At 46.1% G+C, this 19,531-nt stretch overlaps 1 protein-coding gene across 1 annotated transcript in view; it reads left to right on the top strand.

Moving 5' to 3' along the window:
• Window positions 1-6,035, top strand: part of LOC147725213 (CD5 antigen-like) — a 233,206-nt gene extending 227,171 nt beyond the window's left edge. The window contains exon 5 of the mRNA XM_086967138.1: window positions 5,453-6,035. Within this exon, the coding sequence (XP_086823264.1) occupies window positions 5,453-5,955 (503 nt within the window). The 3' untranslated portion in view covers window positions 5,956-6,035. The remainder of the gene's footprint in view (window positions 1-5,452) is intronic.
• Window positions 6,036-19,531: the final 13,496 nt, after the last annotated feature.

Raw genomic sequence — 19,531 nt, 5'->3', positions numbered from 1 at the left:
TTATGCTCGGGTTTATTAATATTCTGATATCAGGAATGTTTATTCTTATGTGAGGAAATGTTGACTCTTACCAGATGAAAGGTTTTAGGATGTAATGTTTATCTTTAATTCAGGAAATGATTTGCTCCTGGTTATTAACATGCTGATTCCTGACACGATGAAATGTTTAATCTTGTAATGAAATTCTCTCTTTCTTCCCCTAATGCAATGGTCGCTAAGATATGTTATTCTGATTATTGAACTGCTCCCTTTACTCCCCTCTGATGAAATGAATTGATACTGTGATTTTTGATTACCCTGAACCTTGATCTGAGATAAAAGTTTATCGTTTTAAACAAAACTCACTGGAGTGGCGTCAGTCATAGCGTGCATTTTATTGTCTCAGTGGATTCCTGTGCAGTGTAGTAACTTTACACCTAAGCTTTCGGGTGCCTACCTGCTCGTGCCAGGCTACCCCCGGGGAACAGTTCTTACAGTATGTAGCACCCATTCACTTTCAGGTTCATTTTGGGACAGTGTCCAAATCAATTTCCCACTTTCCGTTTTCGGTCTCACTTCGTAAAGCATTATTCCTACCAAGAAGGAAATCTTACATTTGTATGTTGTCCAGTGATTGATTTTAGGCTTGGACTGAGCTCGCCGATTTTCCCTCAATGGAAATCCGCTGAGTTATTGAAAAAACTCTGCCAAATTACACAGAGTTCCGCAGGCTGGCAGAGAATTACTGGCCCACCCCTTTCTTGTCAAATAGTGATGTTCTCTTCTCAGCCGATGGCTTTACACTTCTTGAATTCATTACTCAATATCAGGGTGCCGAGAGCATCTTCCAGCATGCCACTTTATTGTTCTTCTGTTTGTCTGGGATCTCTATCTTACTCTCAAGAAGTGACGACAACCAGCGCCATTCCGTTTCTACTTGCCTCAACTGATGTTGCTGCTTGTCCTTGTGGGAGTGGTTGGACAGTCTATGTAATTTTCTAGCATCCATTTTGTTTTCTCGACGTGAACACAATTGAACTGTCCTCCATTTTCTTGATGTGACCGCTTGATTGTTCCCTCAAAAAATGTTACAAAATGTATCTTCTTCCTACAGCCTTTGCATATCTGTCCAAAGGTGGAACTTTTACCTTCATGTAGAAAGGAAAATCAATATCAAAACACAAATTAATTTTCTTTGGAGACAATAAGTTGTGGACTTCTACCTGGTGTTTGGCTTACTTTTCACACTCAGTGCTGATTAATTTTCGGCCGTTCCAACATCCATGTTAACGACTTGTCCATTAACTAATATGTGTATCACCTCTTTCTTTCACTCTAGCAGCCAGGAGTAATCGCTCCATGTGGAGTGTCTCTTTTAGCATTCATCGTCTAAAGGAATTTGAGAGGGAACCATCTATTAGTCTGAGACGCATTGCATCTTCATTGTTAAACTCGTAGAACCAGCAATGCTTGATGAATGAATTGCGTCTTTCCACAAACTCATCCATCATTTCACCAGCTTTCTTCATTTTTTTACTGAAATGTACCTTTCATAGTCGATGTTTGGTATTTGACTAAACTTGGTGTTTTACACCTATTTAATTTGACGGTGCATCACTTTAGCACTGTGTGGTATTTTCTTTATCAACTTTTTACTCCTTCACCTGCCAAGTTCTTTAGCTATTTAATGATCTTTTTGACATTTGCTTCTACCAGAGTGCCAATAAAATCATTGAATGATTCGATCCAGGCAGGATATCTATCACCAATATTCAGTTTTTTGGTAGTATTGAATGGAGACGGTGGTCTTGGGTAATTGGCAGCATCATACTGTGGTACTTTCAGCTGTCAAGAGCTGAGCCTCTGCTGCCCCCTTGGACCTGCACCTTTGTTAAGCACTAATTGTGTTCTAACATTTGGGTCATCACTCCCACTCTCTGTTTGTGATGCACTGTTGTCTCCTTTGTCGGTGAGCACATGCAACTCTTAGCATTGCACCTGGATTCTACTGCCTTCAGCCTTTCTTTGTGTCAGAAATGTTTACACTTCTTATGCTTCCTTGTACTCGGCTATTACTTTCTTTAGTGCTTCTGTGCACCTGGTTGTCACTGCGTTTGGCGTTGTCATACTGTATGAATGATAGTTCTGTGTTTGGCTGTGGTGCAGTGACTCTTAGCTCATCTTTACTAGCAAATGTATAGTCTATGACAAATAAACTTTCAGTAAGACCTTTACTTTCTTTGCTGACCTCACACTGGCTGGAGTGGCACTTTGACTCCACATGCACTAACTATCGATGTTTCACTTCAACGGATGCACACATGGCAGGCAAGAGCAGTTTGCTAGACTTTGGACAACTCTTTGAGAACACTCTTGTTTCTTCGGGTTGTGGGGTTTATGGAAAACCCTATCTCGTCACCAGTGGTAGTGTGATCCTCAGCCTGGGTACATGTAAATGAGCCTGTGACACATGGGCCTCAGTATTACATGTGTTTAAACTACAGAGTGCAACTATTAACTGCCCATACTATCTCATGAAGTTTCATAACCACACCCAATCACTTATGTCACTAAATCTACATGCTCTGTCAGGCACTAAAGAGGTCCTGCTAACTCTAACATACTCAACACTGCAGACAGTAACCTGTTTATTGGTTTGTCCTGACGTTTACCAACAGTTTAACACATTTGGTACTGGCCCTCATACAGGATTGTTTGTTTCAATATACAACATTGATTGCTACCCCTTTATTCCCACTGCACTAGAACTGTAGTGTGACTGGGTGCGCCTGGTGCTACTGCTCTTACTGCATGTTAGACCTGTCAGCCCTAGGGTGGTCTTACCCTGTTTTCTTCCTTTTTCACCTCATTTTTGCCACCATCTTTTTGTTGGACCTAGGCCTCTGGGCGCCTTACCACTGCCAAACAGTGCTGAGGTGCAGGTGTTCCCCCTAATAATATGGCTGCCAGAGGCCCCTGGTACTGCGGAGTGACCATTGTACAAGCACACACCAGTAGTTAATATCAGGCTGGGACATACTGTTACTGTATGCTTGCTGTCCCGCCTTTTTGACACATAGACAGACATGGTAGAAGCCCCTGGAACCTTCCAGCTCCGGGAGGAGTTATACTTCACCGCCTTTTAGGAGGGTCACCTGACCTAGGGGTATAAGAGGAAAGGAGGGAAATCTAACTAGTCAGTGGGGGCACCACTGGACCCGGGAGAACCTCTGCTGGAATATAGTCTGTTGGGCCTAGGGGGGAACCTACACCACTGAGACTGACTGAGCTTAGGCCCTGCTGTACCCAAGATAGCTGAGGGGTTCTGCCAGCCTGCTGACCTTTCCCAGTGAGGGGGAACCCAGGAGACCAACTCCAGTGTGCCGCAGGGAACCATCCTGCCTCTTGAGCCTGCCAACTCAACGCTCCCCTACGCTTTCCCCCAGGAATCTGAAAACCAACACCGGCCATCCCCAACCAGTGCTGTGAGCCCTAAGCATTGAAGGACCTGTCATTGCCGCAGCTGTGGGGAACACGAGGTGAGCGCTGTACCCTCCCAAGTGCTGGACTGCCAAAACCTGTCACCTCCTGCTAGTACTGTGTCCCCCAGTGCTACGTTGCAACAGTTTGCCCCCCTGCTGCCACGCTGCCACCGCAAGAATCCGCGTTCCTGCTGGTGCTGTGTTGATGCGATCCTGCTGTGCCCCCCTTCGCGCTAAGGAGCGCGGGGTGCACAAGGTCATCGATGCCGCCTGGGACCCTGGAAGGTGCGCTGTGCCTTGGAGACGCTGTCTGCCCCTCCGATCACCGCAGCAGCCTGGGAGTCATGTGGGGAGCTGCGCGGGCTTCCCCTGTGATGGCCGGGAAGCCGCGCTGACCTTGTAGCATCGAGGGGAGGAGGAACGCTCTGATCAGGATCTCTGCTGCGGGCCCCGAAGTCAGAGAGGGCCGCAGCGGCTGCAGCAAGGGTCGCGCTAGGCCCCAAGAGCAAGGGGAGCGTTGCAAGGAGACCGGGGCTCTAGTCGCGTATCTGAAGATATGCTTCCATTGGCTCCCACGGCCGCAAGGAGCCGCATCATTGGCTCTCGGGCCTGGGCTCGTTGGAGGCCCAGAGCCGGCTCAGGCCTTTACCAGAGGGGCTCCGCTGCAAGGGGGAGCCTCTGGTCCAGCTTCCTTGCTGCTAGGAGCCCCGCGGACACCGATGGGGAAGATGCGCCACGTGTGAGAGAACTCTGTCTCCTCCCCCTCAACACCAGGTAGCAACCCAGGGAGGGAGGCGAGTTCCCTGCCAGCAACGGGGCTGCCGGGGAGCACCACTAGAGCTGAGTGACAGCCCCATGATTGCCCAAGGGAACAGAAAGGATTAGGCCTGAAGGAGGGGGCCGTAGTAACACCCCCCTGCTGGCCAGGCCTGATGTTGTGTCCCCCTTTTGGAACTGCTAGGGGCTGCCTGAATGGAGCACAGAACTGCCCTGGTTATTGAAGTGCTTTACCTGCCTTGAGCGCAGAACTGCCATTGTTGTTAATGTGCACTCCCTGAATTGAGTTTATCACTGCCCTTGCTAATGACATACTTTACCTAAAGGAGACTTCAAGCACACCCTGAGTAAGAGCCTTGAGAATGGGTATTCACAATGCCTAGTGTGTTAGAAGTGGTGCCCAGTCGTATTTACACTGCCTAACATATGTACCCTGAATTAACCTTTGCATGGGACTGGTATTTTTAGAGTGCACCTGCATAGGAAATGTTGACTTTAATGGACGTGTACCTAAGGAATGTGGCCTTTGTTGTCCCTGAATATCAGAATTGATACCTGAATTGAATATATGCCTAAGAAATGTTGCATACCTTTACCAAGTGCCTAAGAAGAGTTACCTGCATGGATCTAATGTGATGAGTACTGGCTACCCTGTTTCAAGTGAGAACCTAGCGTTACCTACCGGAACCAAAAGTAGATAAAGATACTTGTTTTGCCTACGACCTTGGTGTGGTGTCTCTTTATTGCGTGTGTATCACTGAGTCAGTGTGAGTGTGTGCTGCATCACTGTTTAACACATTGCCTTCGGGTGCCTTTCCACCTCGCTCCAGGCTACCGTGTCGGAATCAGTGACCCCGGTTCTAACACTGCACTGTTGAGAACTATGCCTCTTTTTTCACTATATGAGTACAGGAGCACTGCCAGATGTGAGCAGAGGTGTACATATCTTTGATATGTACACCTCTGCTCACACTGCACTAGTACAGGCAGCGCATTGCCGGTCGAGCCCGGTGCCACTGCACCTGCTGCACCAGCGCTCTGCACTCATTTGAAGAGGTCTGACCCTCTCTCACACTTTAAATGGTGATCACATCAGTTAATGTGGGCTTTTCCAGTGATGGACACACCGATAAAAAGTTGGGGAAAGTTTGTACATTATTGGAAAGTGTTGAAAAGTTGGTTGAGTGACCTCATGATATTCTCTGTCTCCGCAGCGCCCCTGTCGGTGAATCCAAAGGAAGCGGATGGGACCCTCTTCATCAGTAGTGACGGGAAAGAACTTCGCAACCTTAGCTTTGAAAAGGAGCGCTGTGTCCCGGGGTCCACGGGGGTCATTTCAGGGAAATGGTATTGGCAGGTGACCATATACTCGGTAACGGATACTTTCGTTATGATTGGGCAATCTTACCGCTGGACGCTAGGGGTGGCCAGCGAATCAACGAAAAGAACTAACAGTTATATTTTTAACCCCAATAAAGGCATCTGGGCTTTCTCAGAAAGAAAATCGATGAACACTGTTATGGATGAAACAAACAAAGAGCACAGAATCCCAGGTAGTTTTAATAATATTGGGATCTTCGTGGACTACGAGGAGGGTCTGGTGTCTTTCTACGACTCTAAAACAAAAAAACACATCTACACCTTCACCACCACTTTTCAAGAGAAAGTTTATCCTTTTATCTGCCTCGATCTCCGAAGACGTGTTTATCTCAAGTAATCACACAAAAGTTAAAATCTGCTGTCTCCTACATTGTTCTATTTTTCATTATATTTTGAAATCACTATAATGTCAAATGATTAAAGTACATCTATTCAATAATAAAGAAAATCAGCTTTCACTAAAATCAAATAAAACAGATGTGTCTTTACATGTTTCTGAAATGAGAGTGATCTGATTATAACAAAAATATCTCACTGAGAGTGAAAGACAGAGTTTGTTCCAAGTTGAGGCCTCCTCCTAAATATTCATCATCGGAGCTTCGTGACTAGCAGCAGTGACGTAGAGAGTGTGTCCAGGACCCAGGTGAAAGGAAGGAACTGGGGCTCCCGACTACCTTTCAAACAGTGAAATAGAGCAGGGTTCCCCAAAGTCAGCCCTGGATAGTGGGAACCATGTCAGATTTTCAGCATATACCCATTTAGATAAATAGTTATCTTAAAAATAAAATACGGGTACTGCCCTTTGGTAACAACTTGGGAGAACCCTGAAATAAAGCAATAACCAGAGCCTCTGGGCCCCAGTGCCACTGCACCTGCTGCACCAATGGGATCAGGCAGAGACAACTGCCTCATCGGTTTAGAGGACAGGCTGCATTTTTCTGAAGTAAGCAGAGCTCACAGAGACATATCCTTCAGTTCCGACAATTAACTCTACCTTCTGGTGATTTTAGTGGTCTTAGACAACCTTAGAACGCTCTCTAAATGGTGGCGCGTGTGGAGAGCAGCCGTCAGGCTTAGTCCAGGAGTGTGAAGCAGCTTGTTTGACTGAAACGTAATCTTATTGGTATAGGTTAATGAAAAAGAACCATACAGTGTAGTTGTCAAAATATGTATTTATGATAAACACTCACCAACACATTGCAATAAGTCCTACCTGGAGATATACCGTAGCCTGGGTGGTAAATTATATCCCGCTTGCGGAATTTGGATAATTTCGCGTTCCAGGGAGAACGCAGAATTGCCAAAAATTCTGCGATCTGCATCTTCACTGAATTGTTTACTTGTTTGCGCTTTCAAAATGCGTGTTCGCAAGATATAGAGGGCCAAGCATACCAAGGGTCACTTAACAAATAGGTTTGTATTGATTAAGAAATATATAACAATAAACATAAACAAAATTTGAAGTGCAAAGTGTTCCAAGTGTCATATGAACCTGACTGTTGAGTGACATGTTGTGACAATATTTACAAGGCTTCACACATTGTATCTCATAGAAAGTGACCAATGTTGAATTTTTAATGTAATAACTCCAGCAACAATATACAATAATTAGTGCTGCGTGACTGGTTCACTTTCATCAATCGTGTTGACGGCGTTTCAACCCACTAAGAGTATGGGGTCTCATTTGAAACTATGATAGTAGGGACATCTAAAAAAGAGCAAGGGGTTGTGTAAGAAAAGGACCATAATCCAATATTTAGTAAATGGATCAAGTTGTGCAAATTAGACTTATTATCTGCATTCATCAATGGCTAAGCTCATGTGCATGGTTCCAACCGTGAGTGAGAAGGAAAACAAATTACTCACAGGAAACCCGGCCGGCTTCTGGTGATGTGCAAGGATGAAAAGAAGGAGAGAAATAAAGAATGAGGGTCACATCAATCAGGAGACAATGCAGGCTGTGGAATATCTGACAAGCCATGAGGACACTTACCCCTAGAGAGGGTGTGAGTCAGCAATTGTCATGACATATTGTTATATCCTGCTCTTCCTCTCTCTTTGTCCCTCCTTAGTGTTAGTGTCTGCTTGTCTATGTCATGTCTCTGTGATGTCATCCATGATTCTACCTGTTGCTATTCAAGGGATTTATCAGTTACCTGGAGGCTGAGCAGGAAGTTATCTGCTCCCGGTGGGGTTTCTTACCATATTACATTCCTACCTGAATGCTGTACCTTCTATCTAATTTCAAGAATAAATATACTACTTGAACATTACAACAAGGACCCTTCATCTTTATTTTACTGAATTTAACACATATGCCACAGCGTGCCACATTTTCTGTATATATTGCTTGAGGTATAATGGTGTTATAAACACCCCAGAAGTGCTAGTTGATTATTTTATAAAATATTTTTTTTTTAAAAAACAAAATAAATTGGTTTTCCCCAGCTTGGATTTGAACCCTGGTCAAAAAAGCATTCACGGCCCCTGCGAACTGCCATTGAGCCATCAGTTTTACTGGAATTACCCACAGCCAAAGGCCTATTTGTCATAGAAAAATGATGTTGGTCCCCCCTCTGTTTCCCTGGTGTTTTAACTTTAAATACCACAAATCCTCTATTGATTTACATGCTTTAAATATAAATAGCCCTTCCTTTTTTACAGTCTGCCACTAGCCCCATGAATTTATTATTGTTACACAATCATCCCCAAATTCTCATTCCACTAAATAAGTAATTTCTTTTATAGCAAACCTGTCCCCCCCTTCCACATGCCACACAGCATGCCATCAATGCCTGACATGCACTATGACTAAGGAGGCCATAGTTCTCCCAGACACTGTTAGGGGGGATTTACAACGGCACAGCTTTCATTTTTTGGAATTTAGAAAACAATTTAAAAAAAAAAGATTTTCTCCAGCTAGGGTCGTGGTCGTCTTATATATTTGCCGCTCTTTTATAATATGAATATTTATAATTCCGTTTATGCTATATATACAAGTCCTTGTTATTTATAGTCATTTATTGATTTTTTTATCGAAAACGTTTTCAACGTTACCAATGTATTTATTGATATTAAGTATCCAAAAAAAGATTATTTTATTTGAATTGAATTGGAATATAACATAAACGCATTGAACCACTACTGCATTTCATTTCCCACCACATCGTCCACCCAAACAAATAGATTCCATCACCATATCGCTGGACCCTTAATTAAGAGGCCCGCATAACAACATTGATACATATGCATCCACTGGGGGCACCGGGTCCAAATTTAGTCCTCCGTTGTCTGCCCATCTTTTACAGATGTTGGGGTGCTTGTGTGGGCAACCCCGGGCCTTGAATATTGGGATCTCTAGCAAGCATGGGCTGAAAATTCGTTCTGCTCGCAGAATTTACTGATTTTCCGCGATTTCGCGATCCGTGAATCTCACGAAATCGCGGTGAAATCCGTGATTCAGCGGGGACACATTTTCAGCCAAGCACTTACAGGGTTACAGTAGCAGGTGCAAAAGTTGAAGCTAATTTTTTGCAACCTTTTACAAAAGGGTTACAAAGAAACTAACTTCAACTTGGGCACCTGCTGCTGTAAGCCTGTAAGTGCTTCCTGGCGCCTTGTTGCCTACTTGCAACTAGTCTCTTACCCTGCTCTGACCCTTGAAGCAGGGTCATAGAACAGTTACAAGTAGGCAATGAGGCGCCTGTCACGAAAATTAAACCTCACCAGGAAGCACTGACAGATAGAAAAACAAGCAACATCGTTGTGCAAGCGCTTGGCAGATTATTTGCATTGCTGCAAGCAGTTATTTTTAAATTGTTTTGCTGATTGTATTTTAAAACTGTTGTTCCTCTGCCTCATTTACACGCTGACTCCCCGGTCCACCGCAGCAATTCATGTTGTTTGCTGTGGAGGGAGGAAAAGCGTCCTCACTTCCTGGTCACTCCACGCCGGGCGGCCATCTTTGGAGGGTGACGCTCTAGTTTCTACCGTCCCCCTGACTACTAAAGGGCTCAGCGCACTCGCGCACGAATTGTTGAACTGATAACATCGTTGTGCAAGCGCTTGGCAGATTATTCGCATTGCTGCAAGCAGTTATTTTTAAATTGTTTTGCTGATTGTATTTTAAAACTGTTGTTCCTCTGCCTCATTTACACGCTGACTCCCCGGTCCACCGCAGCAATTCATGCTGTTTGCTGTGGAGGGAGGAAAAGCGTCCTCACTTCCTGGTCACTCCACGCCGGGCGGCCATCTTTGGAGGGTGACGCTCTAGTTTCTACCGTCCCCATGACTACTAAAGGGCTCAGCGCACTCGCGCACGAATTGTTGAACTGATAACATCGTTGTGCAAGCGCTTGGCAGATTATTCACATTGCTGCAAGCAGTTATTTTAAATTGTTTTGCTGATTGTATTTTAAAACTGTTGTTCCTCTGCCTCATTTACACGCTGACTCCCCGGTCCACTGCAGCAATTCATGCTGTTTGCTGTGGAGGGAGGTAAAGCGTCCTCACTTCCTGGTCACTCCACGCCGGGCGGCCATCTTTGGAGGGTGACGCTCTAGTTTCTACCGTCCCCCTGACTACTAAAGGGCTCAGCGCACTCGCGCACGAATTGTTGAACTGATAACATCGTTGTGCAAGCGCTTGGCAGATTATTCGCATTGCTGCAAGCAGTTATGTTTAAATTGTTTTGCTGATTGTATTTTAAAACTGTTGTTCCTCTGCCTCATTTACACGCTGACTCCCCGGTCCACTGCAGCAATTCATGCTGTTTGCTGTGGAGGGAGGAAAAGCGTCCTCACTTCCTGGTCACTCCACGCCGGGCAGCCATCTTTGGAGGGTGACGCTCTAGTTTCTACAGTCCCCCTGACTATCAAAGGGCTCAGCGCACTCGCTCATGAATTGTTGAACTGATAACATTGTTGTGCAAGCGCTTGACAGATTATTCGCATTGCTGCAAGCAGTTATTTTTAAATTGTTTTGCTGATTGTATTTTAAAACTGTTGTTCCACTACCTCATTTACACGCTGACTCCCCGGTCCACCGCAGCAATTCATGCTGTTTGCTGTGGAGGGAGGAAAAGCGTCCTCACTTCCTGGTCACTCCACGCCGGGCGGCCATCTTTGGAGGGTGACGCTCTAGTTTCTACCATCCCCTAATCTATTTATACATTGGCTCTCTCTCGCAGCGGTGAGGCGCAGCGGGAGCGCCATAGTTGTGCCAAAGAGGCACCAAAGAGAAGCCAGTCTGCGCCAGTCTGCGTCCAGACGTTTCCAACTTCCTGCATTTTACTCGGCTTGTCACCATGGTAGGAAATTGCCTCTTTTATAGTTCTTCTTCCCTGCATTCGCTACGTCCCCCGCTAACTCTTTGTGCCTTCACTCCATACTCCCGTCCAATACTGGCTCTCATTGTACATCATGTGATTGGAGTTTATCTCCCGCATACATCGATAAACCTCAACCCTCACATAAATGGAGAATGTTTCTCCTTAACTGTCGGTCTCTACCAAAACACCACACAGAGCTTTCCATGTTGATAGAAGAGCTCAATCCTGAGGCTCTCTTCTTGACAGAAACATGGCTTCAGCTGGAAAGCGATCCATCTACTGTGTGGGCGACCCCTCAAGGCTGCACCATGAAATGCCTTGACCGCCGGACTGGCAGAGGTGGCGGACTCGCCATCATTTATAGAGACACTTATAAATGCTGCATCACCTCTTCCACAATACCTACGTGTGAGAGCTTTCATTTTACCCTAGAGTTCTCGCCCACCACCTCATTTTCTGGCATGTTGGCCTATCGCCCTCCTGGCGCCCTTAGCAACTTTGTTTCTAACTTGACAGATATTGTCGCTAGCGCCCTGTTTTCTTCGGCAAATTTTAATTTGCTGGGCGATCTCAATCTGCACCTAGACGACCCATGTGACACTTCAGCCAACAACCTCAGGTCCAACCTTCAGGCTATTGATCTTTGCCAAAAGGGTTTTCTTGCGACACACATCAAGGGACACCTTTTAGACCACATCTATAGCAACTTAGATAATCTAAAAGTTGAGACCCCATTCCACTTCCGTGGACGGACCATTTTCTTATACCTTTCATTTGGTCCATAAGTCCCCCCCTATTTTTCATAATCCTAATAGGCACTGGGGAAGGAAATGGTCCTCTCTTCCGTTGCCTGAGTGGGAACTGGCCCTTACTGAACATCCCCCTCAGAGGTCCACTAACCCCAATATTGCCACGACCAACTTTGACAACTGGATCTCCAGTACCCTCCATCAAGTTCTCCCTTTTACCCCCCTAAAATCAATAACAAGATCTAAGGTTGCCCCGTGGTACACACCCGCCCTTAGAACCATGAAGCAAACATGTCGCAAACTCGAGAGAGCTTGGAGTCAGGACCATTCTCAACAGAGGAAGGACGACTACAGAGTCGCCATAAAACTCTATAAAAGGGAAATTCATGCCACACAATCCCGCTTCTACGATGTGAAAATTAATATGGCTGCTAATACGCCCAAGGAAAATTTTAAAATAGCTAAATCTTTAATCTCCCTACCCCCTGAGCGTCCATCATCAGACGGCGCACAAACCTGGTGCAACAATCTGGCTACTTTTTTCTCCCAGAAAATCTAGGCTATCTACTCTTCATTTACCACCGGTGATGACAACACAGAACCCATCTCCCCTCGGTTCCTGATCCCCCCACCCCCTGTATGCTCGAAAAGTTTCCACTTCTTGACCCTTCCTCATTAGACAGGCTGATCCCTAAGATCACCTCGGGATCTCCTAACAACCATGCACCCCCCCCAGACTCTCATTAAGGTCATAGACGTTATTCGTCCGGTCATCTTAGATGTCCTTAATGCTTCCATCGCATCCAAAACCGTTCCGCCCCCTTGGAAGTGTGCGATGGTCAAAGCTTTGTTGAAAAAGCCTACTTTGGACCCGAACAACTTGGCCAACTACCGCCCCATTTCCTTACTTCCATGGATGAGCAAGCTACTTGAGAGGCACGTTCATAACATCTTAGTGGACTATTTCGAGTCCAATAGCCTGCTCCGTGCCTCTCAGACAGAGTTCCGCCCTCAGCACGCAACTGAAACCGCTCTTTTGGCGGTGACGGAAGAAGCTAGAGCTGTGCTGGACCAGGGAGGTAAGGCTGCCATCATACTACTTGACCTCAGTGCCGCGTTCAACACGGTCAACCACTCTACACTATTACATCGGCTGAGTGGTTTGGGTGTGTCGGGTGCGGCCCTGGAATGGCTTACCTCCTTCCTGGATAATAGATTCTTCTAGGTGTTTGAGGGTGAGGCGGTCTCCCCTAAACATCCTCTAAGCTGTGGAGTACCCCAGGGCTCCTCCCTGAGCCCTACCCTTTTTAACGCCTATATGGAGCCCCTAGAGAGGATAGTTCATCCCTTCGGTGTGCGTATTGTTACATACGCAGATGATACCCAACTGGTGGTCTCCCTTGACCACTCTGCGGGATCATCTTCCACCTTAGGTCCCTGTCTAGAGGCTGTTGCCAGATGAATGCAATCCTCATACCTCAAGCTTAATGGGGAGAAAACAGATATTATGCTGTTGGGCAACCCCCCTCCATCTGCCCTAGCATCCATCTGGCCTCCATCTCTTGGCCCGCCTCCTCCTCCTAAACCCCAGATTAAGAGCCTGGGAGTCTGGCTGGACAAAGCGCTTGATTTTTCAGCCCAAGCCACAAAAACCACCTCCACTTGCATCGGGATGGTGAAAATGCTCCGTAAGGTGCTTCCCCTGCTCCCACTCCAGGCTAGGAGGATCATGGTCCAGGCCCCGATCCTCTTTCGCCTGGATTATGGGAATGCCCTTTATATGGGAGCCCCAGCAGCAGTGACCCATAGGCTTCAGGTCACACAAAACTGTGCTGCCCGCTTACTGTACAACATTCCCCGTTGGCAGTCAGCTAAGAAAGCTCTGAAAGAGCTTCATTGGCTCCCAGTAGCAGCCAGAGTGCAGTTTAAGGCCATGTGCATTGTGCACAAATCTTTTCACCACACTAGCCCAGCAATCCTGCACCCTATAGCTATACCCTATGCACCGTTCAGAGCCTTACGCTCTAGTTCCCTGCAACTGGTAACCGCCACCAAAATTAGAAAAGCCCGTTGCGGTGGTCGTTCCTTTTCTCATACCGCGGCCAGGCTGTGGAACTCCCTCCCCCTTCGAGAAATCAAAAACCGCCTGTCCTTCAGAAAGGCTTTAAAAACGCACTTGTTTGCAAAGATGTGCTGATCTACCCTGAGCCCGCCACCCATATTCAGTCTAAAGCGCTACGAGGCCTCCGGGTAGTTACGCGCTATATAAGTGCAATCTTCATTTAATTTCATTCATTTCAATGCAATAGGTCTCGCATTAGGAAAGTTTGAGCTATTGGTCTTGTAAATGACAATTTTTTTATTTATTTGTTGGTTTTGAAAATAGCGAAATTGATAGCTTTGTCATTTACAATGCCAATAGTTATAACTTTCGCAAATGTGACACCTTTAGCATTTGTAATGAAACATGTTTTGTATTTACGTGACTTAGATGTATTGATATTACAAATTACAATGGCTTTTAATTTTTTTAAATAATTAATACTTAAATAAAAGTGATTTTAATTTATAATGGCAATAGCTTAAACTTTTGTAAACAACTTTTGTGAAGATTATGTTCACGGTATTTTATTGTGATGAAAATCCAAGATCAGAACTGAAATATTAACATCTTTTTGTGACATTTGTAATAAAGCTTGAAACATTGAGAGAACATATTTGAACCAGTTGTTGTTGAATGGTTGTGCAGATTGATGCTGGGGTGGCGCTGAGTGGTGCTGTGGTGGTGCTGAGTGGTGCTGTGGTGATGCTGAGTGGTGCTTTGGTGATGCTGAGTGGTGCTGTGTTGGTGCTGAGTGATGCTGTGGTGGTGCTGACTGGTGCTGTGGTGGTGCTGAGTGATAATGTGGTGGTGCTGAGTGATGCTGAGATGGTGCTGAGTGATGCTGTTGTGGCCCTGAGTGGTGCTTTGGTGGTGCTGATTGGTGCTGTGGTGGTGCTTAGTGATGCTGTGGTGGTGCTGAGTGATGCTGTGGTGGTGCTGAGTGATAATGTGGTGGTCCTGAGTGATGCTGAGATGGTGCTGAGTGATGCTGTTGTGGCCCTGAGTGGTGCTTTGGTGGTGCTGATTGGTGCTGTGGTGGTGCTTAGTGATGCTGTGGTGGTGCTGAGTGATGCTGGGTGGTGCTGAGTGATGCTGTGGTGGCGCTGAGTGGTGCTCTGGTGGTGCTGATTGGTGCTGTGGTGGTGCTGAGTGATGCTGTGGTGGTGCTGAGTGATGCTGTGGTTGTGCTGAGTGATGCTGTGGTGGTGCTGAGTGATAATGTGGTGGTGCTGAGTGACGCTGTGGTAACGATGAGTGATTCTGTAGTGGCGCTGAGTGGTGCTGTGTTGGTGCTGAGTGATGCTGTGGTGGTGCTGAGTGGTGCTGTGGTGGTGCTGAGTGATGCTGTGGTGGTGCTGAGTGATAATGTGGTGGTGCTGAGTGATGCTGTGGTGGTGCTAAGTGGTGCTGTGGTGTTGCTGAGTGATGCTGTGATGGTGCTGAGTGATGCTGTGGTTGTGCTGTGTGGTGCTGTGGTGGTGCTGAGTGATAATGTGGTGGTGCTGATTGATAATGTAGTGGTGCTGAGTTAAGCTGGGGTAGCGCTGAGTGATGATGTGGTGATGCAGAGGGCAGAAAAGCACAAAAAGTAGTCTAACAAAGGGCAGAAGGGCAGAAAATCAAGGGAAAAACGAGTCTAACAGAGGGCAGAAGGGCACAAAAAACGAGTTTAAGAGGGGGCAGAAAGGCACAAAAACGAGTCTAACAAAGGGCAGAAGGGCACAAAAAACGAGTCTAACAGAGGGCAGAAGGGCACAAAAACAAGGGAATAACAGAGGGCAGAAGGGCACAAAAAACGAGTCTAACAGGGGGCAGAAGAGCTGAAGAACTATTCTCGATCAATGAGGGACAGCAGTTCTTGTCCTGCTCGACCTATCTGCTGCATTTGGCACATTTGATCACAACATCTTGATCGACCGTGTCAGTGCCATAGGAATCCAGGACAAGATCTTCTCTCCAACCGCACCCAAACGGTACAACTGGGTAATTTTAGTTCCGCTCCAATGACACTTCCCTGCGGCGTCCCCCAAGGCTCATCCCTAAGTCCTACGCTACTTAATGTCTATGTGACAGATCTGGCAAGGGTCATCAAGGACTTTGGTATGAGCCTAACAACCTACGCGGACGACACCCAGTTGATTTTAGCAATAAAAAATAACGGAGATGAAATTGCGGCTAATTTTCATCATGGTATGGTAACCATCAGCATACATGACAATCAACTGTCTCAAGTTAAACTCTACCAAAACGGAAGTGATGATATTTAGAAACCTCTCCCCTCACTGGCCAGGCACCTGGTGGCCCACTGGACTAGGTCCACCACCCACACCAGTCACCAAAGTAAAAAATCTGGGAATACTGCTGGATGACAAACTAACATTTGCTACACATGCAAATTCCGTCGTGTCTACCACATTCTACAAGCTTAAGTCTATTAAGAAAATCCAACTCAGGAAAAACTTTGGTCACTGCTTTTGTCATGTCATCCCTTGACTAATGTAATGGACTCTTCATCAATGCCCAACAGAAAGTCATTCACAATTTCCCTGGGGATATGTCCTACCATCCCTGTGGATATGTCCTAGCTAATAGGGGGGGGACTTCAACTCGCATTTTGAGCCACTACCTGGCCTACTTGATGGACCCTCCCTGGAGGAGGATTCAAGTTGGCAGGTCCCTCAGACTGAAGCACCCCCTCCTAGAGCTTGGACACCGTTGGCCGTCCAAATAAATTCATTAAATCTCACCTATGGTTTGAGAGCCTGCAACGGCCGCACTAGATCTGACATACCATCTAAATGTACATTCAACAAAGCAGGGAGGCAAACCAGACTGGATTACTTCCTGGTACAAATGCAGGCATGGAAAAGGGTACTGGATTTTAAAATAATAGATAGATACGACAGTGACCATAACGCCCTGGAGCTAGAGTATGCCATTCCTCCTCCGGGTGAGATTGAGCCATGCGCCCAGGAATTGATAGGAGGACACCTCCTGGAGAATAACCGTAGGCGGATAAGATGGGAAAAGCTTGCCTCCAGCAGTGAGAAGTTAGCTGCCCTTTATGCTGGGGTTATCCCTATTCTTGACGAGGCTTTTGACTTATGGTGCATTGACTCCATAAAAGACATTAGCGAGAATTTAGCTCAGTTACATCTAAACTTAATCAAGAAGCTTGAAGCTGAGTTTTTGAGCACAGGTCGACCAAGAGTGCAGGCTTTAGCAAAAAACACATGGTATAACAGCACTTGTAGATTGGCAAAGCGAGACCTCTTGTCCACTATAAAGGAAGGAGGCTCGAGGGAGGAAATTTGCCTTAAAAGGAGGATTTATAGATCACTCATAGCCGACGCCAAAATAGAGTGGGATGTCCAGCATTGGGAGAATCTATCGGAGTCCCTAGCTGAAAGGGACTCCAGTAGATTCTGGAGAATCATAAACCATGGAAGTGTGGATCTCCCCTCGGCTGTGGAACCAAACATTGCTGCAAGCGTTTGGCAGGACCATTTCCAGAAGCTATATTCCTCTGACAATGAGGAGTTGGCAATAATACCACCCTCTACCCACAACACGCACATTTCTGTCCCTTTTACCATCAAAGACATAAAGGTGGCAAAAGCGGGGTTGTCCTCTGGAAAGGCCCCGGGCCTAGACGGGGTGCCGGGTGACCTCTTCAAACAAGAACCTGGGGTCTGGGCACCCTATTTGATGGTATTATTCAATGCAGTGCTGGGGGGGATGAGAATACCGGATACTTGGCTGGGAGCGGAGGTGGTCCCGATTTTTAAAAAGGGGTCGGCCCTGCTCCCAGCCAACTATCGTCCAATCAGCCTCATTGATGTGACTCAAAAACTGTTTGGCAGACTAATCCTTGATAGGCTCCAAAGTTGGATGGACGAGGCTGACATTTTAAGCCTTCTCCAGGCGGGATTTAGGAGGGGAGTCTCAACAGTCGATCAGATACTTAGACTTAACATCCTGTACTGGAAGACTACACACCTAGAAGGGGGGGTCACTGTATGCGGTTTTTGTAGATCTCTGTGCCGCCTTCGACCTGGTCCCACGGGCCAGGTTGTGGGCGGTACTGGAGGATCTGGGTGTTCCCGGTGATATACTCCACATCTTAATTAGGCTACATACAGACAATTACGCCCCTGTAAGATATGGTAAGGGCGGCAGGCTGACAGATAGGTTCCCTGTTCAACGTGGGGTAAGGCAGGGATGTGTGTTGGCGCCGACCCTGTTCTGTCTATTCACAAATGGGGTAATAGAATACCTGAGCAGGATCCCTAATGTCAATGCTCCACAACTAAACAACAGCAGGGTGCCAGCGATCATGTTCGCGGATGACACCCTGCTTCTGTCAAAAACACCAATGGGGCTGCAGAGAGTCTTGGATGGGTTCTTGGAGTTTTGCAACGAAAGGGGATTAGAAATAAACCCCTCCAAGACCAAATTCATGATTCTGAGCAAAAAAACCAAAAGTTGCCCAAATCCCCGTCTGGGAGCTGTATCTCTAGAAAGAGTCCACGTAATAGAGTATCTGGGCATAACACTTAACCAGACTCTGACCTGGAAGCAACACAAAACAAAGGCAACTTTAAAATTAATTCAGAGAGCGGGTGCTATTTCTAGAATTGCCAATAAATCCTATCTTCGACCTTTGGCACCGGCAATACATATTTATAAAGCTCCAGCTAGAGGAGGCATTGCCCTTGGGGCAGAGTTATGGGGATACACACCGCTACAGACTATACAGGTCGCAGAAAACAACTTTATAAGACAGCTAGCGGCTCTTCCATCGAGTAGCCTCCTCCTCCCCTTAAGAATGGACTTGGCATTGCGCCCAATCACCGAAGAACTGGGCCTAAAACCCCATACTTACTGGAGACGTCTGTGGAGTAGCCAGGATTTGGGACACTATAGAAGCGAATTACAGGAGCTCCTTAGGTCAATACATGTGTCCAAAATCCCTTGGCTGAAGTACATTAGGGAAATGTGCACAACACTCGGAATCCCAGAGCTGTGGTGTAATCCGGAAGTATCGTCCACAAGGCTTCCAAGGAAAGAACTCTCCAGACTGTTTTATAATTTTATGCTCCAGAGAGTTCTGGGTTCAATCTGGGAAGGATCTTTAAGTGACACTTTCATTAAAGCAAAAGACTCTTATAGACCTGAGTATGTTTTGGACACCATGTCCCCTGTGCATGTAAGAAAGATTTTCTTGCAATGGAGATATGGCTCGCTACCATTGAGGGCCTTCACTAAATCCTGGAACGGCAACTTGGAGTCGGCCAACTGTCCAGCATGTAACTACAAGCTGGAAAGTGATCTGCATGTGGTATTATTCTGCAGAGCCTACAGTAAAATCAGGAGCTATTGGCTGGTCCCATACTTAAAGAACCTGGGTTTCCGAACTTATGCCCCAGCTTACAGAGTGCTCAAAACAGACTTAACAGCTCCAACTGTCTTTGCCATGGCGAAATTCTTGACGGCAATGTGGAGAGCACGCGCAAGAATTATAAAAGCCTCCAATGCGGCACCTTCTATTAACTTTTAACTCTAAATCATTCACCTTTTAGATTGTAATCACAGACTTTTTAAAACTTTCAAATACTGAACTCATTTTTACATGTTTTATGGTGTGTTTATGTGTTTATCTTTTATGATCTGAAATGATCGAAATAAAGATTATTTGATTGATTGATTCACAATTTACAATCTGTACAAA

Source organism: Lissotriton vulgaris, chromosome 4_1 (assembly GCF_964263255.1).
Source record: "Lissotriton vulgaris chromosome 4_1, aLisVul1.2, whole genome shotgun sequence".
NCBI classification, from domain to species: domain Eukaryota; kingdom Metazoa; phylum Chordata; class Amphibia; order Caudata; family Salamandridae; genus Lissotriton; species Lissotriton vulgaris.
Note: the sequence above shows the minus strand (reverse complement) of the source record. Positions and strands in the feature narration are given on the sequence as shown.